Source organism: Cephus cinctus, unplaced genomic scaffold (assembly GCF_000341935.2).
Source record: "Cephus cinctus unplaced genomic scaffold, Ccin1 Ccin1_scaffold0168, whole genome shotgun sequence".
Taxonomy (NCBI): Eukaryota; Metazoa; Arthropoda; class Insecta; order Hymenoptera; family Cephidae; genus Cephus; species Cephus cinctus.
In genome coordinates this window covers 2273328-2297834 of record NW_014332892.1, presented here as the reverse complement: position 1 = coordinate 2297834, position 24507 = coordinate 2273328, and the positions used below count along the sequence as shown (strand labels likewise).

Below are 24507 nucleotides of genomic sequence, written 5' to 3'. Positions count from 1 at the left end.
GTACGAATTTAATTTGACATAAAAATGATCATACTTTATACAAAGTTGCAGTACTTCGTAGAAAAGAACTTGTACACGTTTTACAGATACTTGTACAGTTTCCTTTTTCTTAAATGGCATAAGCGCAACCGCTTATTAACCGAGGTGAAAAATTTACAGATGAACAAGGAGTGGTTTTAGAAGAAAAATGTACCTTACAGTTTTTTTCCCCTATATTGTATTCATCCTGCAATCCGTGATAACCAGGGTGTCCATAAAAACGTTATTCATTATAACTGTATCAGTAGCGGGATGCTATATGACTTCTTCTTATTAAGAAGATCACGCTAATCATCAGTATAACGTGCGGTTATCAGTCCCAGTAGGGAGTGTAAAGCCAAGAAACTCTTAAACCATACTATAGAAGTTCACTGAACGTATAGAGTGCTCCAAGTTCAATCTTACACAGCTGTGGAATAAATTTATGTACTACAAATTCACGATCACGTTTGTACAAAAATGTAGTGATAACTGGTTATACACTTCACCGCTATGCGTTAATGATTTTGCTGGAAAAATATCATTCGCGATTATTACCTGTCTTATATGCTGATATTACCAATGGACGTAGTAGAGTTCACATAACTTTAGCGTGTAAATAAAATTCAAACTATCCCGAAGATATGATATTTCGTCTATGTGGCCAGCAAAGACATCAGAAGATTCAGTAAGACCTGAAATATACAGAGCATGTACTAGCGCTAAGACCCTAGAAGGCCTCTTCGTTAAACGTCTTACATACACCTTGAGGGGCCTTACCGACTCGCGTGGACGAGTCTTCCTGTATACGACGTTCCTTCATCGTAGAGACACATAGAAGAGTGCTGTTACAGCTATTCGACACAGAAAACCGGCTAGCGGGACTCGCACGCCCGATTTACATAACCTCTCGCATGTCTTGGACTCGAAGGTTGTAGTCCCCTCGAGAATGTTCATCCGTACGAGAGCTAGGGGTCTTCCAATGGGACTTGTATATTGTACGTACTGTCGTAACCTTGCTCGAAATGCACTTGCTCCTGTAGTTCATATACAGATCGATTAAGATCCAAGGTATTCAATAAGTATTGGGCCTGTCTCTTTAGGTGTGACGTTCCCTTGGTTACATTTTTCGTAATGAAATTTCACGAAAACGATCAACTTTCCCATGAAAATGTTTCAGTGAAATTAAACCTTCAACCAGGTGACCTGTAGATTCTCATGTACTAGGCTTACATTAGTCCCATTTTTGCGTAACGGACCTGTGGATGAAAGTAAAACGGGTAATTAAAAATGTCAAACCGGAAGTACATGTGACGCATAGGAAAAGAAAGTACCGAGTACCGGTATTAAAGATACAAATGATTCAGATCCGCGTCCGGATTCTAATCCGCCTCGTGGAACTCGTGTTCATCTTCGCGAGGTTACTCAAGGTCGTTGAGGTTGAGGAATTCCTTGCAATAAAGGGGAGTAGACCATGGCGATTTTACGTAAATACATATATACAGCGTCGCGACGCAATTACTGACGTTTCGTTTTCTCCTCGTTTATCAATGAGACAAAATTTCACTGGATCTTCGAACTCGGTCAATATTTATTCTGCATAGACGGTCGATCTCTATGATGTTTCTTCGCGGCTTTTGCACTAGTTGAAACAGTGGGGACCTACGATGATGGTGCCGCTACGAAAATCATGGGCTTTTCGATGCATTGTTATTTGTTTGCGGCATATAATCCTGACCTGAATGACTGCTATACCATAACCAAGTTAGTGGGTCCCCGCATTCCGCACGATGCTTTAACGCGACAGTGCTCAGAAACGTTGTTCCTTGTGGCCTTAATAAGGATTGGTGCGTAATGGATTTTTGGGTGACGTTATCAAGTATCTTCTTATTTTTTTTCTGCCGTTACACGCGAGTCGTGATGTACCATGTTTGCTGCTCTTAACGTAACTGAGTTAGCGAGAGGTAGAAGTTCGCGATACCCGGCAGATATAAATATTCATATATGTGGAAAGTCAAAAGTGTTATTCCTGAACTGAATTCTTTTTCGAGCTAGGTATTTATCTCTTGTATATAGAATTATTCGTACAAACTACTCTTAAATCAGAATATAATATTCAAATGATATTTTTCCACTTGCACTTCGCCCTTTTAAATAGATTAAGTTCGTGTACGATCGGTCATTTTCGGTAATCCTCGACTTTATTCGACAACTGTCGGCTGCACTTTCCAGTTCGGTGTATATCGATACGTTATATCGTGCAAAATGCTTGCTCTCTGTTAATATTTTTATACCTGTTTCTCTTTTACGTGAGTAGTACATTTAAATATTTCTTTCACGCCGTCTAGGTAAATTTTATAAGTCTACTTATATTGCACTTCTTAGGGTACAAAATGGCGACCACACGACTGCTGGTAAAGAAAATAGCCCAATGATCAACAAATGTGGTCCATTGCCTTGACTGTTTGCAGAGAAACCGACTGCGGTATAGAAGGAATAGTACTATTGTTCATATTTCCAATTTAGTTGCTCATCTATGGTAATATGCATTGAATATATAAATAGTTAACCTTATTCTATAATGACAGTCTATCACAGTCTATGAAGTGGCCTTGCAGTTGATACATCGCTGACTTCTGTCATTCGAGGATTAGTTTGCGTTTCATTATCATCGAACCGGCAGGGCCACATTTAATTCTTCGGTAAGTCAATATTTCATAGTTTTGAAAAGAATAACACCTGTGCCTTCATGCATCGTACACCTGTCGCTCAATGGTTTTGTGTTTATTTAATCTTTTCTCATGACAAGAATTGCTCTTATTTGAATTTCAGAACCGTCCTAATTTTTACCTTGAATATGTTTTGTACTATAGTATAATAGTATATATATGAAGAGGTTGATTTTTTAATTTCATACGAATGGCTGAACGGAAGCGATAAAGATTAAAGATTTCATAACTGCTACAATCATTTCGGTTACATTACGTAGTTATAGGTACGATCGTTATTTTTATTGTTCTGTCATGCTTTCTTATCCTTTTTTTTTAGTTTTTCCATGTTCGATTATGTTATAATTTCATTCCCAGTACTGCATTATAAGTTACTTTTTTAATGGTCAATTATTGTACTCTTTTTATAAGCAGATGAAATTGCTTGGATGACTGTATTCACAGGTGGTTGCTTGGCATTGTATTTATTTAACATTATACCACTAGTTATTATTTTATTTCCATTCAAAATATTCAAGTGCAATTCCTTGTAATAAACATGTTTTATCTATAATTTTTTTTACAGATACCGTAATGTGATACACTTCACACAGAAGTTTTATTCATCTAGCTTAGGATGGCAGTACTTTGGTCAGGACGGCCAGGTTGGCTGGGTAAACTGGGTTTATTGTTACTGGCCGCATGGTTCTGTGTATTAGTTTTATCTGTTTCACGTGTATTCAGAGATAGTGCTTCATCTACTCAAGATCCTAGCTCCGGTCAAAAAGAAAATGCCCAACGATTAGCACATATGGTCAGTGAATTTGAAATTCTGAAGAAACAGAATGAGGGACTCAGGAATATCATTTTAGGGTGAGACACTACTTGTAGAATTTCATCAAAAAGAATGTTATCTATATGCTTATCTGAATGGCTTTTCTTATCCCAATTTTATCAGATAGATAATCATTCTTTTCAGTGATGGATTAAAATCAATTTCTGGAGATCATTTAGGTATGTTACAAGAAAAATATAAAAAGAACCCAGCATACTATGATTTGTTAGACCATCAAGATGGCCCTAAAACTGGTGTGCCATCTTTAGAATATGAAGTACTGCGCAGAAGAATACGAAACAATGTACAAGAAATGTGGTGGGTATAGCTTACCTATGCTACCTCATTTACGTCCGTATCTGAATTTATTATCCAGATTAACTTTTGCATAGGTATTACATGAATGCCGAATTAAAAAAGCTCAAGAAAAATAGTGATGCACTGACAAATGGCCAAGTGGAGAATTATGTTGAAATTTCACTTAAAAATATATGGGAACATAAAAAATCACTGATTATGGATATTGATAGGCTCACCAAGGCCGATGGTTACGATGCGTGGAGAGAAAAGGAAGCAAAGGACTTATCCGATCTCGTTCAAAGAAGATTCAGGTAACGACGTGAAAAGTTTTAATATTAATTTAAACGAAACGATTACGGGTATTTACAATAATTTCTTTATTCTCCTTAGAGCTTTACAAAATCCCAGTGACTGTAACAAAGCCAAGAAGTTAATATGTAGTTTAAATAAAGGCTGTGGATTTGGATGCCAGGTAAATCATAATATTTAATCTGTCAATTAGTCTCCCATCCTTTAGTAACGGTGACTCTAAATCATAAATCAAGTCTCTTTATTACAATAATAATGTTTTACAGATACATCACGTCACTTATTGCTTCTTAGTGGCTTACGGTACTGAAAGAACTCTTATACTGAAGTCAAAAGGTTGGCGTTATCATAAAGAAGGTTGGGAATCAGTTTTCAAGCCAGTAAGTGATACGTGTACGTCAACTAGTGGTACTTCCCATGCAAATTGGCCTGGAGATCCATCAAAACAAGTGCTCTCATTACCAATAGTGGACACCGTCTACCCAAAGCCCAAATTCCAGCCACCAAGTGTACCAGCCGATTTAGCCCACAGACTAGAACGTCTCCACGGTCATCCTTTAGTTTGGTGGGTAGGCCAAGTCTTGAAATATTTGATGCGCCCTCATGATAACACGAAAACACTTCTGGACTATTCGAAAGAAAAACTTGGCTTCAAGAAGCCCATCGTGGGAATTCATGTTCGTAGAACGGATAAAGTCGGTACCGAAGCAGCCTATCACGATATAGACGAATACATGGTGAAAGTGGAGCAATATTTTGATCAGTTAGAGACTAAGCCCGATGTGAAGAGAGTCTTCATAGCCAGTGATGATCCAAAAGTGATAACCACTGCAAGAAATCGATATCCAAATTATGAAATAATTGGCGATCCGGAAATAGCCGAGACTGCATCCGTAGCAAAACGATATTCCGATAGTTCGTTACGAGGAATCATCGTAGATATTCACCTTTTATCTCTGAGTGATTATTTGGTCTGCACTTTCAGCTCTCAGGTCTGTCGGGTCGCTTATGAGTTGATGCAAACTCATTACCCTGATGCGTATGATCGCTTCGCCTCCTTAGATGACGTATATTACTACGGTGGTCAGAATTCGCATCCCCACGTAGCAATATTAGATCACATTCCGAGGCGCAGTGGCGAATTGGAATTGAAGGTCGGCGATCCTGTCGACGTCCAGGGTAACCATTGGGACGGTTACTCGAAAGGTCGCAATACGAGGACTAATACGGGGGGACTATTTCCCAGTTTTAAGATTAAGAATCCCGTTGAGGCTGTAGAATTTCCGAAGTATCAGAATGTGCCCTTAGAAGAAACAAAGGAAAACTAAGAAGATATGGCCGTTTAGTGTATACAAAGTGAGGACTGTTGCAATCTAACGGGTATCGTTTTTACGTATCTCCTACATAACTACTGTAATGTCCCACCTTAAGAGTAATGACGGATTTCAATGATTCCCCTACAATTATATTTTTCCCTGTACTGTCCGACTATTTTCTATTTAAAATAGCAGGCTTCACGTGAAAAACCCGCGATCGTCGTACTAGTTGATTCTTCATATAAAAGATACAGTATACTGCGTCTGCTAGGGATTCAGAATCTTGTCGCTCATTCAAATTACGAATTTAATCCGCTGCCCTTGGGAGCAACTCGCAATTCATTTAGGATTACGATGTCCTGCCTGACGCATCCCTCTTGGCTAAAGGCAGCGTTGTCGTCATCCCGAATCAATTTCTAGGAATACAAAATATTTATAATAATTTCCACAAACAACAAGTCGAAGTTTAGGGAGTGTGATCGTTCAGTTAATGAAAGATTTAATTGTAACGCGTCCAATCTAAGTCTCAAACCTCTAATGACTTTTATAATTATGGGACATGTTAAATATTAATTTTAAATACTCTACGTGCAAGATAGGCAAGCGAAGGAACAAAAAAGAGAAAGAATTAAACGATTTTTATTATATGTACTAGGTCACTGTATTTACATATTCAAACTGACAATTGTGCCAATGCATTTATCATCAAAATGAATATATTAATAATTCAGTTCATCGTCGGTGGCTCACAGATTTGCGACAATTCGAGAAAAAAAAACAATCATTTTTCGCGTTGGTACTGAATAAATCATTGTGCACACAACAGCTTGACATATCGGGACAGTATAAATTTTAAATTGAAGTATGTGATTTGATATGAACAAAATGTAATATAATTATCCTAATGCGAATTTTAGATTAATTAAGACGTTAAGTGCCGAGCTACCGGTTGATATTCGTTTTTCGTTCACGCCGTTTGATGCTACTTATTCATTATTGATGAACGCGTCGGTAACCGATGACCAAAGTGGCTTGAACGAAGAAATTTTACTGTTGGTCACCGATGACTGATATGCCGCTTAACTTGTTAAAAAGCTCTCATTTACCAAACAAACGAATTCTATCGCCTTTATACTTTAATTGTTTTTTTTAACCTTTTAATGCTGCAAGAAAATACCTTGTCCCTGAATAGACAAAGAAAATTTATAGTGGCAAACATGCATTGACGCATGCGTGGACTAGGCGTTTCTTTGGAATACTTAGTTAACAGAAGTTCTATATTTTAAAAACTATTCTATTCTATTCCGTCGCAATGTCATTTCCTGAAGGGTTTACTACAATAGAAGTTACTGCTCTTAGTCCCAATACTGGGTATGTACTACGGAACACATGCTGCATTAAAGGGTTAAAATGTGTGGCCTCTGTGGTGTTGGTCGATTTATCGTAAGCTTTAATGACCGATACTTTAGAAAATTATCACATGTAAAAGTCCGCGTAGGCTCAGCTATCGCGCATACAAAATTTGTTATAACGAAGATGGAGGTATAATTACATGTCTATGTATATTATTGCATTTCGACAATTTTCAGAGCTTACCGTGCGGCGCATATTTTTAATGCAGATTCTAAAGGAAATTCTTAATTATAAATATACACCAGATTCAAGTAATTTGATAAGTGGACGTCGAGCTGGGCTTGAGGCCTACATATGATTAAAATTGTGGGGCCGTCCCCTATATAAATATTGTAATATATTTTATACTAAACTGAAAATATAAACGAGAATCGTTATTATATTGTACAATTAATTTGCTTTTTATTAATAAATATTTAATTACTCAATTTTCAATAAGCGGAACAGATGAGTGTTCGTCTTTGAATTCACATTGCTTATCTTTTCACTACATTTGTTGTGTTTGCCTTTCGCTACCGTATTAGTAAATTTGAGTAACGTAGGTGAAACTGAATGGACGGATTGTGTAATATTTGTATATATCTGTATATACACTGTTATTGCGTATAGAGTGTTCAGTCTTTAGGCAAAAATAGTTGCCTGATGAAAACATGGCCGTTCTGTTGTGACGGAGTAACCAATAATGTTGAGAACATCGTTGTATTGAAATTAATTGTGAAACCTTAAAATGTCTCAAATTTTACGTACATGTCGACCGGACATTTTTCTGATGTGTCGATATTACGGGAGTCAAAGGTTAGCGACGTCATCGTATAAATGTCATGCTTTCGTGCGGTTTTCATAAGATTGTCATGAGACTTGTAATGTTTTCTTTTTAAGAAATCAGCATAATTATTATGAAACTCTACGTGTGTCACCGACATCCTCACAGAAGGAAATTCGAGAGGCTTTTATAAAACGATCTAAAGAAGTACGTCGTTCGAGGATGACAATTATTTTTAGATTACATTTGAATGAGGATTTTATTTTCAGATTCATCCAGATAGAGGTGACAAAGGTAGTCATGAAGAATTTGTTAAATTAAATGAAGCATATAATACGCTTGGTAAAGAACATACAAGGCTCCAATATGACATGAGTAACAGAGTAAATGATATTTCGAGTCATACTGGTGCAGGGGCAGCGAGAAGACCACAGAGAGTTTATAACAGGTAACTTAACTTTTTTAATTCATGTTCACATTATTGTTGATATATACTTTCTGTCGATTGTGTTATATAATATTATATATTTCTTCAGGGTGTACACCTCTCGTGAAGAATGGGAAATAAGAATGACAGGGAGACCTCGTACAGCGAGGCAGTATGACCCAAATAATTACTATGGAATCACAGGAATCAAACGTGTCTCGAATTTACGGATAGCTTTGTTACTTTTTATTTTCTCTGCCGTTGGAGTAGCTCTTCAGTTCTTAGCTGTACATAGATCTGTTACGTTTCAAAGACAAAACTTAATCAATCGTAGCACAGAATCAGAAAAACGTTTAGCAAGGATTCATACCGAAAGAGCAGGAACATTGAGTGAACAACTAGAAAGATTTGAGGATCGAGTGCGCCAAAAGAAAGGTGTCAACCCAACTCGTTAAATAATTAACTGGCAAGTGCAATTTATGGTTGAGGTGCTGTGCTCTGAGTGACATACAAGTAGTAGATAATTATATCTTTTAAAATAGAACTATTTATTAAATATGAATTGAATTAATTGAAAATTTAGGACAAGTAAAAATTTATGAATGATACCATTATTAAGTTTCACACTTAACTGAGCTCTTTACTTTTATTATTTTAAATATATCTAATTAAATCTGTGATCTAAGCGAAGATGTTATACCCTCAAGCGGATTTTATTTTTATGTACGACACTGTGAATTACAATTGCTCGTCTTGTAAAATAAACTGTGTCAATTGTACAGTTCGCAGAGGAATTTCGATATTAAAGTTGTATAATGTGTAATTACAATGTCTCAAGTTCTATTATCAAACAATCATTGACAATAATTACTTTTTTAACGTATTTATAATTATTATTGAATGTGACCTTTGTTTTACTATACTATACGTCAGTATACAAGGTATATCAATTCAACATCATATATTTGATTCATCAGTAATCAAGGATACTTATATAGCTTTGTACCTATTGAATCCTTACATGGCAACGTATGTAATTACACAACCACTATGAAATTACACCTGTAGACCTTCAATCTGATTTTCCCTACTAATTTGTATCACATAACGACCACTTACCTGTAGCGCTTGAGTTCATTGGCTTGACGACTTTTTGTTTCTTTTCACATGGTCACTCCCTAATCAATATATATCTGACATGTCCAGATGTATTGGAAAAGATAATTATTTTCTATTACATACACGAATTGTGACTGAAGCTTTATTGTACCATAATCGTTATAGAATAACTGTACTCAAATTGAAAAAAAGTGTATCCGCATTGAAAAAACATGGATCACATCCATAAAATGTAAGATGAAATTATCTTACTCGAAATGTATGATTTTCTATTGTTAACACATTGTGGACCGGTCACGAGTTAACTCGTCTTTGCACTTGCATTAGCTATTTTACTTCCACATTCAATTACAAAATAATGGCCGGTAACATGAGGTAGCATCTGAGTAAAATTCCCGTTCAACATGGTTTTAATAGGTTCCCAAAAATTTGCATGCATATGACATCCTAATTATTATCTGACTTGCCACTATCAATAATTATATATTATTCGACTCTAAAATTACAATGAACATGATTCTGCACAAAAATTAAAATAAGACTAATTACGGATATTCGTAGTAATTGGATGTCCTGAGGCTTTGGAAAGTTTTAAAGGGAAAAAGTTTCTTGTTAATAAACAATATATACAATACACTATATAAGGATAGACAGTAGATTTATTAAAATCTGAAAAACATTAAATCATATCAGTTATTGTAACAGAAAAGTGTCATAATCATTTACGGTATAAATTATAATAATATTATATAAATATACGTGATCCACCGATACAGAATGTAACTGAAGATTAATCTACCTATCGATTCTTTAAATTACTTAATATTAATCTTAATAAGACTGACGTTCCTATTCAACGAATATGAATAATATTCGCCATACGAACAAAACAAGGCTTTTAGTTGCCTGACAAAAACCACACATTATAAATCTAACTCACATGACTAATTTTACAATACGTTGTACATTAACTTGGCACGCTCGGTCAGCTATATTCTACGTTCACTATTTCGTAATTTGTCCGTAAACCACTAGACAGCCTCACTTTTTCGAATTTTTCCAATTTTCTATATATTTTTTCGAATACGTAATAAAATTCTAGTAATTCGTTCCGCGCCTCTATAATGACGTCCGTCTGTCTAGAGTTAAAAATCTCCAGGTAAAAGTGTCATATAAACATATATGGCTATAGAATCGATATGAAAAATAGTAATTGGACGTTTCGATAATATTTACAAATTTCTGCAAGTAAGCTTATACAATAATTGTATTCGTTGAAATTCCAAAGAAAGAAAGACGCATTGACTTTAATTTTGTACAGTTTTTGGATTCCGTCACAAATACGCACAACCAATTACTTATCGAATTATGCGTGAAACAACCAATCGCGTATTTTGTTTGTATTTTTTTAAACTTTTTCAAAGTTTTGTTATATACGTAACGGCAGCCGTGTGGGGTGGGCTGGGATGAAAAATGGGCGTGCCATTCTCATCCACGTAATCCGCGTACTTGACTTCGTAACAGATTTCGAAACCGAATTTTTCGCAGAGTTTTCCTGAGAAAAATGACGTACAGTCGCACCGTAAAATTTGAAAATTTCGTTCCTTGGCAATTTCACTGCAACAGAGAGACATATATAAAAAATAATTCTTTAAAAAAATCCAATTTAATTATACGCATAAAGAAAAAGTTTCTATCGTATAATATCAAATATAAACACGCCTTTTATATAAACACGTTCTGAATGCAACCAAACTTCTTTTTTTTTCCATGCATACATAAATAGTCACTATTATATAAGAAAGCGATTAATCTCAATTAATAATCACATTAAATCTTGTTCTCTCAATTAATATTAGCATACACTATACTTACATAGTCTTTTCCATAAGAGCTTTGGCCACTCCACGACCTCTCCATGTACTGTCCACAGATAAAATCCTGATCTCAATGACATTCTGACCAGAAAATCTTCCCGCGCGATTGACATTCAAGTCAATGTAACGAAGTAATCTTAAGATTTTCTTAAATTTTGAATTTTTACAGCTGCTTATGTATTCCGGCTCGTCGTCCTTGAGCGGCTCCATTTTTCCTGAAGGATAAACAAAATTACACGTGAGCCAGCATATACGGTACAGCATACACATTTTTGACCTGTTTTTACCATGTAACATCCATCGCTCATACTTTTCCAGCCTTAACCCGCAGATGTACTGATATATTACACGCGAGATAAACCGCTCGTGCGGACTCGTAGAAATGTCAAAGTTACAAAATAAAGTGACTGATAACTGCACAGAGCCAAATCGAAAACAAACAGCCACGTATTCAGGTAAACTACGAAATCCGAGAGTATTAATCGATAAATATTTGTCCGAACTGTCAAAACAAATGCAGTCCACGTGCGTTTGACGTTTAAGAAAAAATGCGACTACGCAATCGCGAAACAGATCAATGTGCACAATTGGTAGCACAGTACTGTCAGGTGTACATGAATAACTATCACCACGTATATGAATTAATTGACAATAATTTTTCATTATACCAGATTCAGGAGGAAAGTAACAAAGCGATCAATCTATGATGTAACTGAATAATTATCAATCATACGTCAAGTCTTATACCGCAATAGTTATAAGCAAGTATGTTAATTATACTATTTATATTAAAACTGTCACAATCAGCTGTTATTCGATTAATCGATACGATTGAAAAATCTTTATAGCAAAAACGTGCACATTGCCTAATTGAATATATCCTCTGTTTCCTATATGGCTATTACCATTAAGCTGAACGCCTATAATGGACCCGTTGGTGGTAACTGCCATATAGCTCAGGTTATCCTCTACGGAAATCATACAGTACTCCTCGAGCTCTACACACGTGCTGTCTTCTCCTTCAGGGATGAGCTGGATGCTGTGGTTCAATGGTTCGTCACGGAAGAAGAATCTCCTAAGGAACTTGAGAACCCTTGGTATGTCCTCCTTGGTTATCATCTGGATATGATAATCCATATTGGCGTCGGCCTCGTTCGTCGTGTCACCAAGCTGAAGGAAAAGATACTTGAATTATAAAAATTTTCAAAATTTTTTTTCAAAACGGATCGTCGCGACTCATCGTACGCAACTTGCACTAAAATACGCGTCACTAAAATAGCACGTGTGTATTTTAACGTGCAATTATGCGTTGCGAATACGTAATTCATTGCGCAAGAGTCCCCGTGATTCCTTGGCGAAGACAATACTGCACGTGAAGAGTCTTTTTCTCAATTATATAGATTATCATAATGACCAATTTCTTTATATTCGTTATTTGCTTGTATCCTTACATATGTATAGATATGTATGTGCAATTCATATGACTGACTCGTAACGGATATAGAAACTAGTGGAGAAATTGTTTATTTATTAAAATTTTGTTTTATTCTTAGTTTCTCGTATGCGCTTTTGCCATTGCAATGCGCCACGGTGCATCAGGCCAAATGTAAATTTAATCTAATTTGATAGCTCGAGTGTGCATTCTTGCGGCGTCCGTGATGGAATTGTTTTTATTGGTTTAAATGAATTAACGCTGTTAAGGGAATTGAATGGCCTGGATCTTCATAAGGCAAGGCTCTTAATATTTTATCGTCCATTGTCACTGCTATGCGGATTCCGACATAAATCTACGGCGTAGCCTACGCCGCTATCTCGTGCTCTGTGAAGCGTTCACAATGTTTATCGCATTGTTGATACATTCTGATCTATATGCTTGAATCACAAATCATTGCCGTGCAACAAAGTTGTTGTGACTAATGACGAGAGAATCCAGCTGTTCTACGAAATTTCAATATCTTCGTTATGTTCAATAATTTCGTTTTTTTTTTTTTTTTTTTTTTTTTTAGACTCCTAACCACGATTAGGGCAATAAGTTAAAGTTAATTCGGCGGTGGTAAAATTTTTGATAATTTTTTATATAGACAATTAAATAAATATAATGTTTTTTTTTTTTTTTTTTTTTTTTTTTTATAGACTCCTAACCACGATTAGGGCAATAAGTTAAAGTTAATTCGGCGGTGGTAAAATTTTTGATAATTTTTTATATAGACAATTAAATAAATATAATGATTTCAGTGTCTTTGGATGACGGCTAGTCAAGTTAGTTTTATTAACCTAATTTTACTTTCTTGTAATTCAAAGCGCAGTCTTACCGAATATCTTGTTTTCATAGGAGCGTATTTGACAAAGCCGATCTTTGGCTTGTCCGACTCCGCGATTCTCGTGGCTTCCATCTTTGTTGCAAGCATTGCTTCCATGGTGTTTCTTCAGGTAGAAAAAAATATTTTCTTCTTCGACACAGGATATCCCACAAAGCTCTCGGGACACTACACCTACTGTTGCGCTTGTGGAGAAGCGTATTACCGCGATAAAGACGCGATAAGGATTGACTTTGTTCCAATTTATCGAGTAGTTTGTGATAATTTGTAAACACTGAGAAATACGATCTCTTCGGCGATATACTTAGTTGGGTTTTTGAATGGCTGTTGTTGCCGGGATTCGTGGTAACCCAACACTGCGCCTTATGATAGGACGCTGTCGGTCTTATATAGGCTCCTACCAGCAAAAGCCGTTCTTACAGGTTCAGGGACAGTCGGATACAGTTTCGGATTATTATAATTGCTGATCAAGATCAGCGATGTGATAAAAGTCTGGAATATCCGACCGGAGAACAAGTAGACCCTGTCAACCGAGTATTGTACGTCAAAGTCACTTTGGGTTTCCGTTTAGGAGAGTTTCACCGGCGATGATGAAAGCTGGAAATGATTCTGTGATGATAGGAATCTGGTTTGGTAACCTAGAAGGGCCGTGAACCACTAGGAAATAATGATTCGCTTTGAAAATATTTAAGGTTGTGTCTGCATACATTAAGTTATTGGAAAAATCGAAGGGAGTGCTGTGCTCGTAATAATTGGACAAAGCTGATTATTAATTATTATTTTACCTCGTAAACTCATCAATGTTCCTCCTCTTATTATCGCGTGACGATAATCTTTACTTTTTTTGCGGATTCGCAGAATACGCGCTGCATTTTATAGGTTAATTTTTTGCGTGCAAGTAGTCTTATGAAAATATCACATCCGGGAATCAATGACGGAAACATAATAAAACAACTACGTTAATTCAAATTATAAGGGCTCTAATGAATATTTACAATTTCGAACTTTATCGTACGAAATTACTTTTAATTTCTATATACGGTTATTCACCCCAAATCCAAATATAGCTTTACCATAAGAATTCAACAGTCGCGCTAAATTCAGGGTGATGCATTCGAACTGAATAATCCAGTACAAACGTCTCCTTGGCCCACTATTTAGATCTGATACCAGTGACCGTGACATCTGGTGGCAGAAAATAAAAGTATTGGAAGGGTACAGTTTTCTTACGCGCCGTAAAGATTCAGCATATAAGTAGCGCAATATACTGGCGAAAAGTTCACCCTATTCGGCATCATTTTCAGGAGACTCTGTATCGATGTACACAGTATTAATAACGTGGAATGTGTTTTCATAAGCTACAATAAGAATGCATATTACAGTGAGAAAAAAGTTTGGTTAAATCAACTACCCAGTTGAAGTCAATAGACGTTTCTTTCCTTTCAGTGAGTTTCTTTTCCATCAATTACAATGCGATAGAATGAACTCTGCGTTATATGAACTCTGTCACATAGTTACAATAGAATTGATTTGACCGTGGTAATTCGACTACACTACACGTAAATCAAATACACTCAGGCCGGGACTTCGGATTACGAATGACAGATGAAAAACAGAAAATCTTTTAGAATCGACAATGCGCTATCAAGTAAGTAGGTAAATATATTTAATCTAACAGCTGATTCGTCGTTGAGTGTTCTTTCTTATCGTTTAACCTCAAAATCTAATGTTACGACCAGACGACGAGTAATCTTTTATTTGCATTAGAGAAACCGGAGAAACCCTACGTACTGTCTCTGAAGTAAAATTCAGTTTAATCGACCACTCTGGCAGACAATTGTCTTGCTTAACTATCAAATTGGATTTCTTATTGTATCATAGTTGAAAAGTGATAAACCATTTTGGTAAATCAATGACACGCAGCATTAAATCAGTCCTTTGAGCATGATCTTGTCCCGCTTGTTCCAGTAGCCATTGAAGCCCACTTTAGTATAATTACTATGAATCGGTCTTTGACACTCGTTAAAAATCACCACGGAGAACGTAAAGTACTTTATAAACACGACGATTACTATTTCCTAAGGCGTAGTAACAGAACCTTCATTCAAGACTATAAAGAACTGCCAACTGTGTCGTATACAAAATTGCTTATGTCGGGATTGGTATGCAGTTAAAGTAGAGAAGAATGAAGAACACCCGGTACATTGTTTCTCTGTCAATTCAACATGCAATGGCGCGCAAAATGTAATGATTGTATTTGAACAGGATGACACCATTTGCGCACCCTACGACGTGCTTATACTGATTATCGTGTTGTGAATTGATTCATTCCCGAGGAGTTAACAGAAATCTAATTTAGGTGCGTTCGCCAGCCCTCCTTTATACTAATATGACTTACGATCTAAATAATTAGTCAATTACATTCTCTCGATTGTACCAAGGATGTTTATGACGTAATATGGAAAAAAAAGTGGCTAAAATTATTCCTGACGCGTAGCCCAATTTCTTATTGACGATTGGTAACAAGAAAACTGGTTTAGATAGTAATATTAAAAAAAAAAAATTATACTTGCGTTCTATCATCAAAATAACAAAGTTCCGCTTTTGAAATTTGTAAAGATATAGTACGACTTAAAATTCTGGGTATTTCCTGTCATTAATTATGACGTTTACGATATAGCGATGGAATCGACCATAGGCAACGGTATCGAAGCAAGTGTCACTCTATGTGAATTAAAATATTAATAACGACCTAACCTCACTGATAATGCACATTTTTTATACTGGAAATGTTACTATATTATCATGTAATGATCTCAGTAGCGATAGTTGAGGCCATCTAATTACCACGTCAAGGTGAGGTCTCCAGAGGTGTCTAACGAGTACGTGGACACTTTTCTAAATGGCTAACGTATTCTAGTTTATCCAAACACAAGATACTTCCGGCAAGACACCTACGCAATTTAATAAGAGGTATATTAATTCAGCGGCATTCTCGATTGGTAAAGAAGAGAGCAGGTCGGTAAAGAAATTTCTTTTTTGTATATCTTATACAAGTCCTACAGTGAATTTGACGACGCCTCTGGAACGAGGCTAATATTAATTATTTAAAATAATTATTCAACAGTAATACAATTGATTAATTAACAATTTTTCTTCCTCCAGTCCAACACTCTACTTTTTAACTGTCATACATTCTATTCCACCTACTTCTTTCGATAAGAATCCCCCTTCATCTGGTGTGAGCTCGTGATTCGCGTCATTGAAGTCTAAGTGACTCAGACCCGCATTTGAACCCGGAACACGATCTGGATAAAACAGCCGGCGAATTGTTTTACTGGTAACACATGAAGAGAGCAAACTATATGTATATATATAGTAACCTACGCACATATTCAGGAACATTTGAAAAGAAAGAAGGGAGTGTCTCCACGCCTGGTCTATTACAGCCTAGACCAAGCAGGTAGTATGACAAATTTTGTTAGTCCCATTTAACACGTGTATTAAATCATACAAAGATTGATAATATAATTTTATCTTTTACAGATAACAAATCAATATCAAATATTATTTTATTAATAATCCTGTAGACGAATCCATTGATTACTTGCACGACTCAAGTGGTGTAACCGTCTCGTTGAAGTGGTGAGCCGCTTGATCAATGCGACAAGACCAATGATTAACTAGTCAGTCGTGTCACGTGTAAGTCAGGCTGGAGCTAAGTAATATGCTTAAGTTGATTAAGACGAGTATAGCGACGCAACGGTTAATTAACAATTCTGGTCTGTTGTCAGACGTATTGACGCCTTTATTTTTTTTATTCCTTTTTTTTAATTGCAATCCATTTTATTACGGTCGAGCCCATCGATTTTCATAAATTATGTTAATTTATGCAGATAACGCACATCTTGAGAATGATGTAAGTATCGAGCGTGTAGCATGCACGATCTATATGGTATCTATATATATTCAACCTTCGATTGTAAGGACTGATAAGCGAAATGATTTATGAATAATGGACACTGTAAACATTAACGTTTTGTCCCGCCGCGAAATCCTTTCAAACCGGATCCGGTAGTATACGATAAGATGCCAATTCTATAACTTCCGCGAGTTATTAGTCAGTAATTTATATAGACTGTACAATGATTATTTATAAATAATTTTAACTACGTGCATACTTGATATGTTAGTGAATTATTAACTGTATGAAATTTTTTAAGTTACCCTGATTTATGATCAGTCAATAAGTCAGATCTCATTTTTCTCGAAAATTAATGGTTTTATAATAAAAATGCATAGGACATAAAAGATGTAACTTTTTACAAGCTACAATTTTTATTTAAGACTTTTTACTCTAAAATCAATATTTATTGGAAAAGTATTTTTAAAAAGTATTATTTTCTTGAAAAATTGCCATTTTTTAAAAATTAATTTGGCGGGTATTTCCACTATTATATTCGTCAACAGTACGTCAAAATACGTAAAAATAAAAAGACCCATACTTTTCGGAGGTATGCGCATTTCGGAATTTTATCCTATTAAATTTGCTACAAATGATAACAGATAATAAAATTACATTATTAATCACTTGGCTTAAAATATCTAGACACGCACGTGGTAGGTCGATTAGGTCAAAATGATAATAAATATTTATAATTCGCTGATAAATCGTTTGTAATTATATATCAAATATCTTATAAAATTAAACCACTTGTATTTTTACCATGTATTTGCATATCATAAGAAAATTTTTGGAAAATAAATCATAAGCCGACATGGGTTAATATGATAAAACTATTCCACTCGATGGCTCGTGTTAATTTTTTAAATTAAAAAATTTTTTTAATGATTTTTTACTATTTCAGATACATCGTGACCGGTAGTTAACCATTTATCCAGAATATCGTTAAAGGATCTTTGTCTGTCACTGTGCGCACTGACCATGACAGTTGTCTTCTATCAATTTTTAATTCCGCCTCTGGACTGTCTGATGGCATTTCAGATTCAAGGTGATTTTCAAGAACCGACGGGTAAAGCAAAACACGTGTTATTTCGTGTCGTGTAATAAACCTTGTGAAAGGTAACTGCGCTATTGTTACACATATACAAGGATTTTTGAAAACACGCCCTAATACGATTGTTCAAAGAAAAAATAATGTAATTTTGGATATATCTTAGTTTTTATTACGAGCAAGATATTTTAATGTAAATTGTATTCGCTTTCATTCGTCCACCTTTATTCTTTATTTTCTATAAAAATTCTTTTGAACCGTTCGTTGCTTGATATATAGTATTAAATTAATTGTAAGTCAATCATGCATGTAGATTCGCTGTGATTAATTGTCCGTTACGAATTAACCGTTACGACAGCTATTACACTGGCTATTACATATTCGCTTAATATATGACGAATAGAGTGGTAAGTTCGCATAGATACAATTATCCTTATTAATTGAACAATTCATCGACTGCTATAGCCGCAGTGGAACCTGTTGCCTTGTTAAGACAAATAAAGAAAAGAAAAAAGTAAAAGTGGAATTCCGTCTTTTTACATAACTGATGCAAAATCTGTATTTTTAACATATGTCTAACAATGTATAATCGACAAGGAAAAAAAATTGATAAACATTATCAGAAATTATGCTGTAGTAAAATATCAATAATATATATAATAAATAAGTCGGAGAAAAGGTTGTGTACTCTTAACCTTCAAAAGACCCAGTAGCGGCATGCACTATTTTATAGTTGCATAATGTCTTACTGCTTGGTTAGAAAAAAAAAACAATGTGAAAACTCAGAAAAAACTTACTGGCATAATAATGTTATTGGAGCCAAATTTGAAATCAATAATCCAATCGATGTGTATAGCACACGTCCACTTTTTTGTATTGAGAAAAAAATTTGTCAATTAAAAATATGAATTATTGTAATATAATTTTTATTCTAATATAATCCGAGCAGAGCTGTATGCTTATTATGATGTACGTTATGAATTGTGTTTATCATATATACTTTCTTTCCATCCGACCACTGCATGATTGGTGATAAGTTATCAGGGGTTCGTATGTGCTTAGCCAATAATGATAAAGCATCGGTCACTATTGATATATATAACGTTAAGTCACTGTTTTCCAAAGAGGATTGTATTATAATACATAATTATATACGGAATAATTTATACACGGAAATGTCGCCGGTGCATTATTCTAACCTTAGATACATTACAGAGTGGAGTGCATTGTCAATAATAAGTTTGTAAAGTCCAGAGGCCCTTGGTCTATTCGTAATTGGTCTCTGGTGAGAACCAATCTGTTTGCAATGTCGCCTAGTATGGAAATATCTGAGTACCAACGGCACCCACTTGTGATTATTACAAGTTGCCTATCTATCGGCACTTTTCTTTGATGTTCGTTTCTTTATTTCTCTTCAACACTTTACACCAAGTCAACCATAACATTTTTGTCATACAAAAAATGCGACAATTATATTTTTTTTTAAATTTCAACGTACCCAATAGATTGTGTTCAACCCAAGTGGCTTGAATTCGCGAAGCGATTAGTATTAGACTAAGAATAGTAGCCAGTAACTATATATATACATATATATATACATACGACACAAAATACGCTGCCTCTGTGCTCCGTGCATAAAATGCAACCTAGACAAACTATTTATGTCGCAGAACTAAATGACTTTTGACAACTCGCGTAACTATCGTACGAGTGTTTGTGAATTCACAAGGAGAAAAACAGTGCAGAATGAACCTTTGATAACGGTAGATAAATTCAATCCTGTTATACGTAAGAAATTATTGAATATGTCATAGGCGTGCATCGCGTCTTTAGTCTGACCGAATTAGAGGTTAGCTTGACTTTTTCTTCACCACGTACCTTCGGTCTGGCACTGTGCTTTTTCTCACAGCTTCTTTATCCTCTTTGGTTTTTGTTTGTCTGCTACAGTATCTACACAGCTAATAGCGTCTTCCTGATGGTGTAGCTGACGCGGCACTGAGACTGACGTTATGATGCCGGAAGGGTCATCAACATCCATAATACAGCTTTAGGCCTCAATACCTACGTGTGTAAAAAAACGGACGTTGGTTCTTTCATTGAAAGTGATTAGGAAGTGAGATGTAGAGTGTTACTGTATAGTTAGAGTAGAGACAATTTTTCTATTGAATGTGATTAGGACGTCCCCCCTAGTTGTACTATGATATACTACTATTTGCCGACTGGATACATTGCGAATTCTTTCAACGCTCTATGCTGCGGTTTGTATTTCTTTTTATTAAGTATATTACTTGTTGTCCGTAATGATGGTTTTGTGAATCCGCACGATGTTAATATTATAGATCAGATTAATCGAACATTTCAGGCTCGTAAGACTATTGATATAGGTTAGGTTTAGGTTATGCACGAAACTTGACAGCTGTGCGCGTATGGTTGCGAGGGATCATTTGTTGAATACGAATGTGCAGGTGGTAGAAATTCGAAAGGTTATTCTGTTATATGACGTATGTTACGTAGCTTATTGATTACATAGGTAACTCAATATATTTTTTTATGATGACCACTGATATTTATGATAACAAACCTATAATTAGTATTTAATTAATTCTAGATTGCTCTTGCACTGATTGTGTAAGATATTTAAACTGTCTTAAATGGTACGTATAAATCATTTGTTATGACACTGAAATATCAAACTTGAAATAGGCGGAGGAGGTCAGGCGCATTAACAGACGGTTAATACGTAATCAGTATTCAATTCGATTTAATTAATTTATTAATTTCTTTTTTTTTTAGTGGCACAAGGCTTCAGCCGATTCAGCCTTGTGCCGTCGAAATTGATTTCTTGATCTAAGAGTTTCTGGGTGGCGTTTAGATTGACATTGATTTCCATCATAAAGGATGATCTGGACATGATGATACAGACAGGAGGACGTGTCATAATACACAACATGCTGTTCAGTGAGTATATTATTGTTGATTTTCGAGAAAGTATCGATAGGTTAAACTTTAATGTTTAATTACGTAAGGAAGAAGGAAAAATATTTAAATTTGCTCTTTTCTGTCACTGATAACAATCAGTATCGACTATCGACTTACGAAAAAAAGAAAGACTGAGTACAGCAGCCATTTAATTTCTCAGTGCGAATTACATATGTATAACATGAAAAAAAAATAAAAATCTGAATGAATATTAATCAGTACACGAGGTATAAACTTAATATATTACATTTGCCTATTAAATGTTCATTATAAAAGTTATCAGAGAAAATATTAAAATATAAGATTCTACTTGAGCAATGATAATCATACAAAATTATCTCGATTATTGTAAATTGCTGTTTACTTGCACAACCACCGCATACATTGTATTACGAATGACGGTCCGATTATCATAATATTCTAGATGATCAATAATTACTTATTTATATTCAAGTCTGTATTTGTTGCTTATATGGTTTATCGTAACCGATTTAAAGATAGAATTCTCATTGGTTTTATATATATATATACGGATGCTGTACCGAGATTATTTCACAAGGTATAGGAAACGTATAGAAAGTACACAGAGGTTATACCAGCTATTGTACTCGTACTGTATTACAGGATCTCAATAAATTATATCCATTACAGTATAACATCCTGCATCCCGGGACACTCCTATCACTCACCAGCCTAATAAGCATTCATCGGATTCATGATTCTTATCCGTGATCTCAGGAGAGTTTGGATTTTTCCGAGGGACACTATCAATTAGTACTGTACGATTAAATCAGGATTAAATCAGTACAGCTCAAAGAAAAGCAATTCCTTCTACGTACGCCACAAGTAGTAGCGACAAGACGATCAGAGTTCCTGAAAAGGAAATAATAAAATGGTATGGTCAATTTTTTTAATGATAAAATAAAATTTGGTTTTACAAAAATTTTTATAAAAATATTTTATCTTATCCTGACAGTTGGACAGTTGAATCCTACTAAGAGCTGTGACTGCCTGCAGTGTCTGAAACCTGTGATCCAACGAGCAGATCTATTAGAGATTGGCCCAGTTATTGATCGGATTCTTCATTAAAAATTTGATTGGTCATTCAATTGAATTTTTTTTTTAATCCACAACTCACAGGAACTCATGTAGAATTTGATGTAGATGGAGCTTGAAGAACCCTATATGTCTTCTGTTCTATAGGATTTATGTTGGTTGTCATTGTTGACACGTTTACATGGGAATAGGATTGAACGACCCTCCCAAAGAAAGGACTTCTTTCCGCGAATTAATCGATATCTCCTTTAACAATGAAACGTGCGGTAACGGATTCTATTGATTTGTAAGAGGAGTCGATACCAAGGTGAACAACAATCTCATATTCTTTTTCGAATGTCTTTTTTTTTAATTCTTTCATATATCGTTCACGCTACCCACTTACTCTTGTCATTTTTTACCGTTTTATAGAAATTGCAGCGTATTAAATACATGTTAGGGTTGGTCGTGGTAACACGTCCATGACGTAACCGTATCGGATTCACGATAAACGAATTTAATGCTGCGAGAAACTTTTTTTGTTCGACCTTATATTTAACAACTGTCAGACAATTTGAGGTTTGAATGTGCACGAGTATTCTTGTTTGGGGACCAAATTTTTTTATACGTTTTCTGGCGCAGTTAACATTTGCATACTTGAAAGACAGAGAGTTAAGGGTGCCATTTTCATGGACAATGATTATGTAGAATGGAGTAGGTGTGTCTTATTGTTTTTTTTTATTATCCTCCCGCGACTTATAAAAGGGCACGTAAATTCTTGCAGAAATGTCAAAAAGTGACCTTAAATTGACGCCTTTGTTTCTGCGTCGTGACACCTTGACTCGTTACTTTGACATCCTTTTGTTGCATCGATTGAGTCATTAAGATCAATATCTTTCACCGTTGCGATATTCAGGTGGGAAATTACATAGTTTTTGCTAATGTCTCAAAGGTATGACTTTCGTAATGGAAGCCTTCCTTCCAATTGTCCTTGACGATACTAACTGCACAATTGAACAGAGGATCATAAAGTATTGATCTATGCATATCATCTATATGCATATTCATTTTAGTTGATGTAACAAGTATGTTACAATTTTGAAAAATCGTACTAAGAATTGCATCTGTTAGTAGTACGTTATAAATAATGAAATTACAATTTGTATCTGATTAGCCTGAATTGTATCTATTTATTCTATCTATATCTAATTTTAATGTCTTATCGATAAGATTAAATTGTCGTTATGTTAAAATAGACGTTTGCTGATAGACTGGATTGCTACCTCACTTACAGTATCTAGAGTATAATAAAACACTTTATATTTATAGCCTGATTCGGTCTTTGTTTAATGAAAGTAACAAGCTATTTCCTAACGATTGTTACGCGGCGTGGGAACCATTAGTGAATGTGGTCAGTAACCGGATATACTAATGCGTATTTATATTGCGGTATTTCAGGCGCTATTATTTTATAGATAAAACATTCATTAAAGTCAACTGATATTTTAATAATCTTTTTCCAAATAAACTAGTATATCAGATGTTTTATACTGTGATTAAAGAATTCACAATTTGTTATACAATTTTTAACATTCTTTAAATTACTTTACCGACTAATGGTTAAAGTCAATTGGAAACCAGGACAAGGTGCGCTCTCTATCAATTAACACTGGAGTTATTCTATACTGCACGACGTTATCTATCGTACAACAGTCACTCAGTGTCGTATCGCATCGGGAAACGGTATCTTGAGTGACCGACGAAAAAGGTGTCGACCACCGTGGGAGTACTAATTTCCATAAAACATCATAGAAATATGTTCCAAGTCATTCACGCTAGTCTAGCATCATAAACGGAGAAGATTTAAAACGCTTCTGCTACTAGCGTCTCAAGTATAGAGCGCAAGGTATAAATTTTCCGCTTTAAAATTTCAAGAACGTCTAGATAAGATATTGAGGTTACTGAAAATTTCGTGCAGAAATATACATATTATGAATAGAATTAGAACAAAAAATGCAGGTCTTAAGAATCTTTATAGCATCCTTGCATCAAATCTTGCTTCTCTCGCAGTTCGT

At 35.2% G+C, this 24507-nt stretch overlaps 3 protein-coding genes and 1 long non-coding RNA gene across 18 annotated transcripts; 3 read left to right on the top strand and 1 right to left on the bottom strand.

Annotated features, from left to right (window-relative positions):
• Positions 1-2192: 2192 nt before the first annotated feature.
• On the top strand, positions 2193-7293 carry LOC107264264 (alpha-(1,6)-fucosyltransferase). Of its 5 annotated transcripts, none has more exons than XM_015732345.2 (8): positions 2193-2327; positions 2404-2557; positions 2637-2720; positions 3313-3599; positions 3706-3879; positions 3954-4172; positions 4252-4333; positions 4437-7293. In XM_015732345.2, the coding sequence occupies exons 4-8, from the start codon at positions 3364-3366 to the stop codon at positions 5496-5498; spliced, it is 1773 nt and encodes a 590-aa protein (XP_015587831.1). In that variant the 5' UTR covers positions 2193-2327; positions 2404-2557; positions 2637-2720; positions 3313-3363; the 3' UTR covers positions 5499-7293. The 5 variants fall into 5 exon arrangements, with proteins under 5 accessions (XP_015587831.1, XP_015587830.1, XP_024937361.1 ...); XM_015732344.2 differs by having other exon boundaries at positions 2626-2720; XM_025081593.1 differs by lacking the exons at positions 2193-2327; positions 2404-2557; positions 2637-2720 and adding an exon at positions 2864-3013.
• Positions 7294-7454: 161 nt separating this feature from the next.
• On the top strand, positions 7455-8972 carry LOC107264266 (dnaJ-like protein 60). The gene is made up of 4 exons (XM_015732349.2): positions 7455-7694; positions 7779-7869; positions 7932-8110; positions 8199-8972. Exons 1-4 carry the CDS (start codon positions 7627-7629, stop codon positions 8542-8544), a joined length of 684 nt encoding a protein of 227 aa, XP_015587835.1. The 5' UTR covers positions 7455-7626; the 3' UTR covers positions 8545-8972.
• An 877-nt stretch (positions 8973-9849) lies between these two features.
• Positions 9850-20433, bottom strand: LOC107264265 (dopamine N-acetyltransferase). Of its 3 annotated transcripts, none has more exons than XM_015732348.2 (4): positions 20297-20433; positions 11991-12255; positions 11084-11300; positions 9850-10825 (listed from the first exon to the last, which is right to left on the bottom strand). In XM_015732348.2, exons 2-4 carry the CDS (start codon positions 12220-12222, stop codon positions 10627-10629), a joined length of 648 nt encoding a protein of 215 aa, XP_015587834.1. In that variant the 5' UTR covers positions 12223-12255; positions 20297-20433; the 3' UTR covers positions 9850-10626. The 3 variants fall into 3 exon arrangements, with proteins under 3 accessions (XP_015587834.1, XP_024937375.1, XP_015587833.1); XM_025081607.1 differs by lacking the exon at positions 20297-20433 and adding an exon at positions 19216-19354; XM_015732347.2 differs by lacking the exon at positions 20297-20433 and adding an exon at positions 13398-14068.
• Positions 19512-23766, top strand: LOC107264267. Of its 9 annotated transcripts, none has more exons than XR_003058743.1 (6): positions 19512-20267; positions 20366-20676; positions 21027-21072; positions 21212-21376; positions 22049-22292; positions 22374-23766. It is a non-coding gene; the product is annotated as an uncharacterized LOC107264267 (long non-coding RNA). The 9 variants fall into 9 exon arrangements; XR_003058741.1 differs by having other exon boundaries at positions 20366-20948; XR_003058742.1 differs by having other exon boundaries at positions 21027-21376.
• Positions 23767-24507: the final 741 nt, after the last annotated feature.

What these genes read in the sequence shown, in the direction of transcription:
- LOC107264264 (XM_015732345.2), top strand. Translation starts at nt 3,364, where the DNA reads ATGGCAGTACTTTGGTCAGGACGGCCAGGTTGGCTGGGTAAACTGGGT. An exon ending in CTCGTTCAAAGAAGATTCAG is followed by an intron (nt 4,173 to 4,251) that starts GTAACGACGTGA and finishes TATTCTCCTTAG; the next exon opens with AGCTTTACAAAATCCCAGTG. An exon ending in GCTGTGGATTTGGATGCCAG is followed by an intron (nt 4,334 to 4,436) that starts GTAAATCATAAT and finishes AATGTTTTACAG; the next exon opens with ATACATCACGTCACTTATTG.
- LOC107264266 (XM_015732349.2), top strand. Translation starts at nt 7,627, where the DNA reads ATGTCTCAAATTTTACGTACATGTCGACCGGACATTTTTCTGATGTGT. An exon ending in CGATATTACGGGAGTCAAAG is followed by an intron (nt 7,695 to 7,778) that starts GTTAGCGACGTC and finishes TTTCTTTTTAAG; the next exon opens with AAATCAGCATAATTATTATG. An exon ending in CCACAGAGAGTTTATAACAG is followed by an intron (nt 8,111 to 8,198) that starts GTAACTTAACTT and finishes ATATTTCTTCAG; the next exon opens with GGTGTACACCTCTCGTGAAG.
- LOC107264265 (XM_015732347.2), bottom strand. Translation starts at nt 13,502, where the DNA reads ATGGAAGCAATGCTTGCAACAAAGATGGAAGCCACGAGAATCGCGGAG. An exon ending in CTATGAAAACAAGATATTCG is followed by an intron (nt 12,256 to 13,397) that starts GTAAGACTGCGC and finishes CTTTTCCTTCAG; the next exon opens with CTTGGTGACACGACGAACGA. An exon ending in TATAGGCGTTCAGCTTAATG is followed by an intron (nt 11,301 to 11,990) that starts GTAATAGCCATA and finishes TTTATCCTTCAG; the next exon opens with GAAAAATGGAGCCGCTCAAG.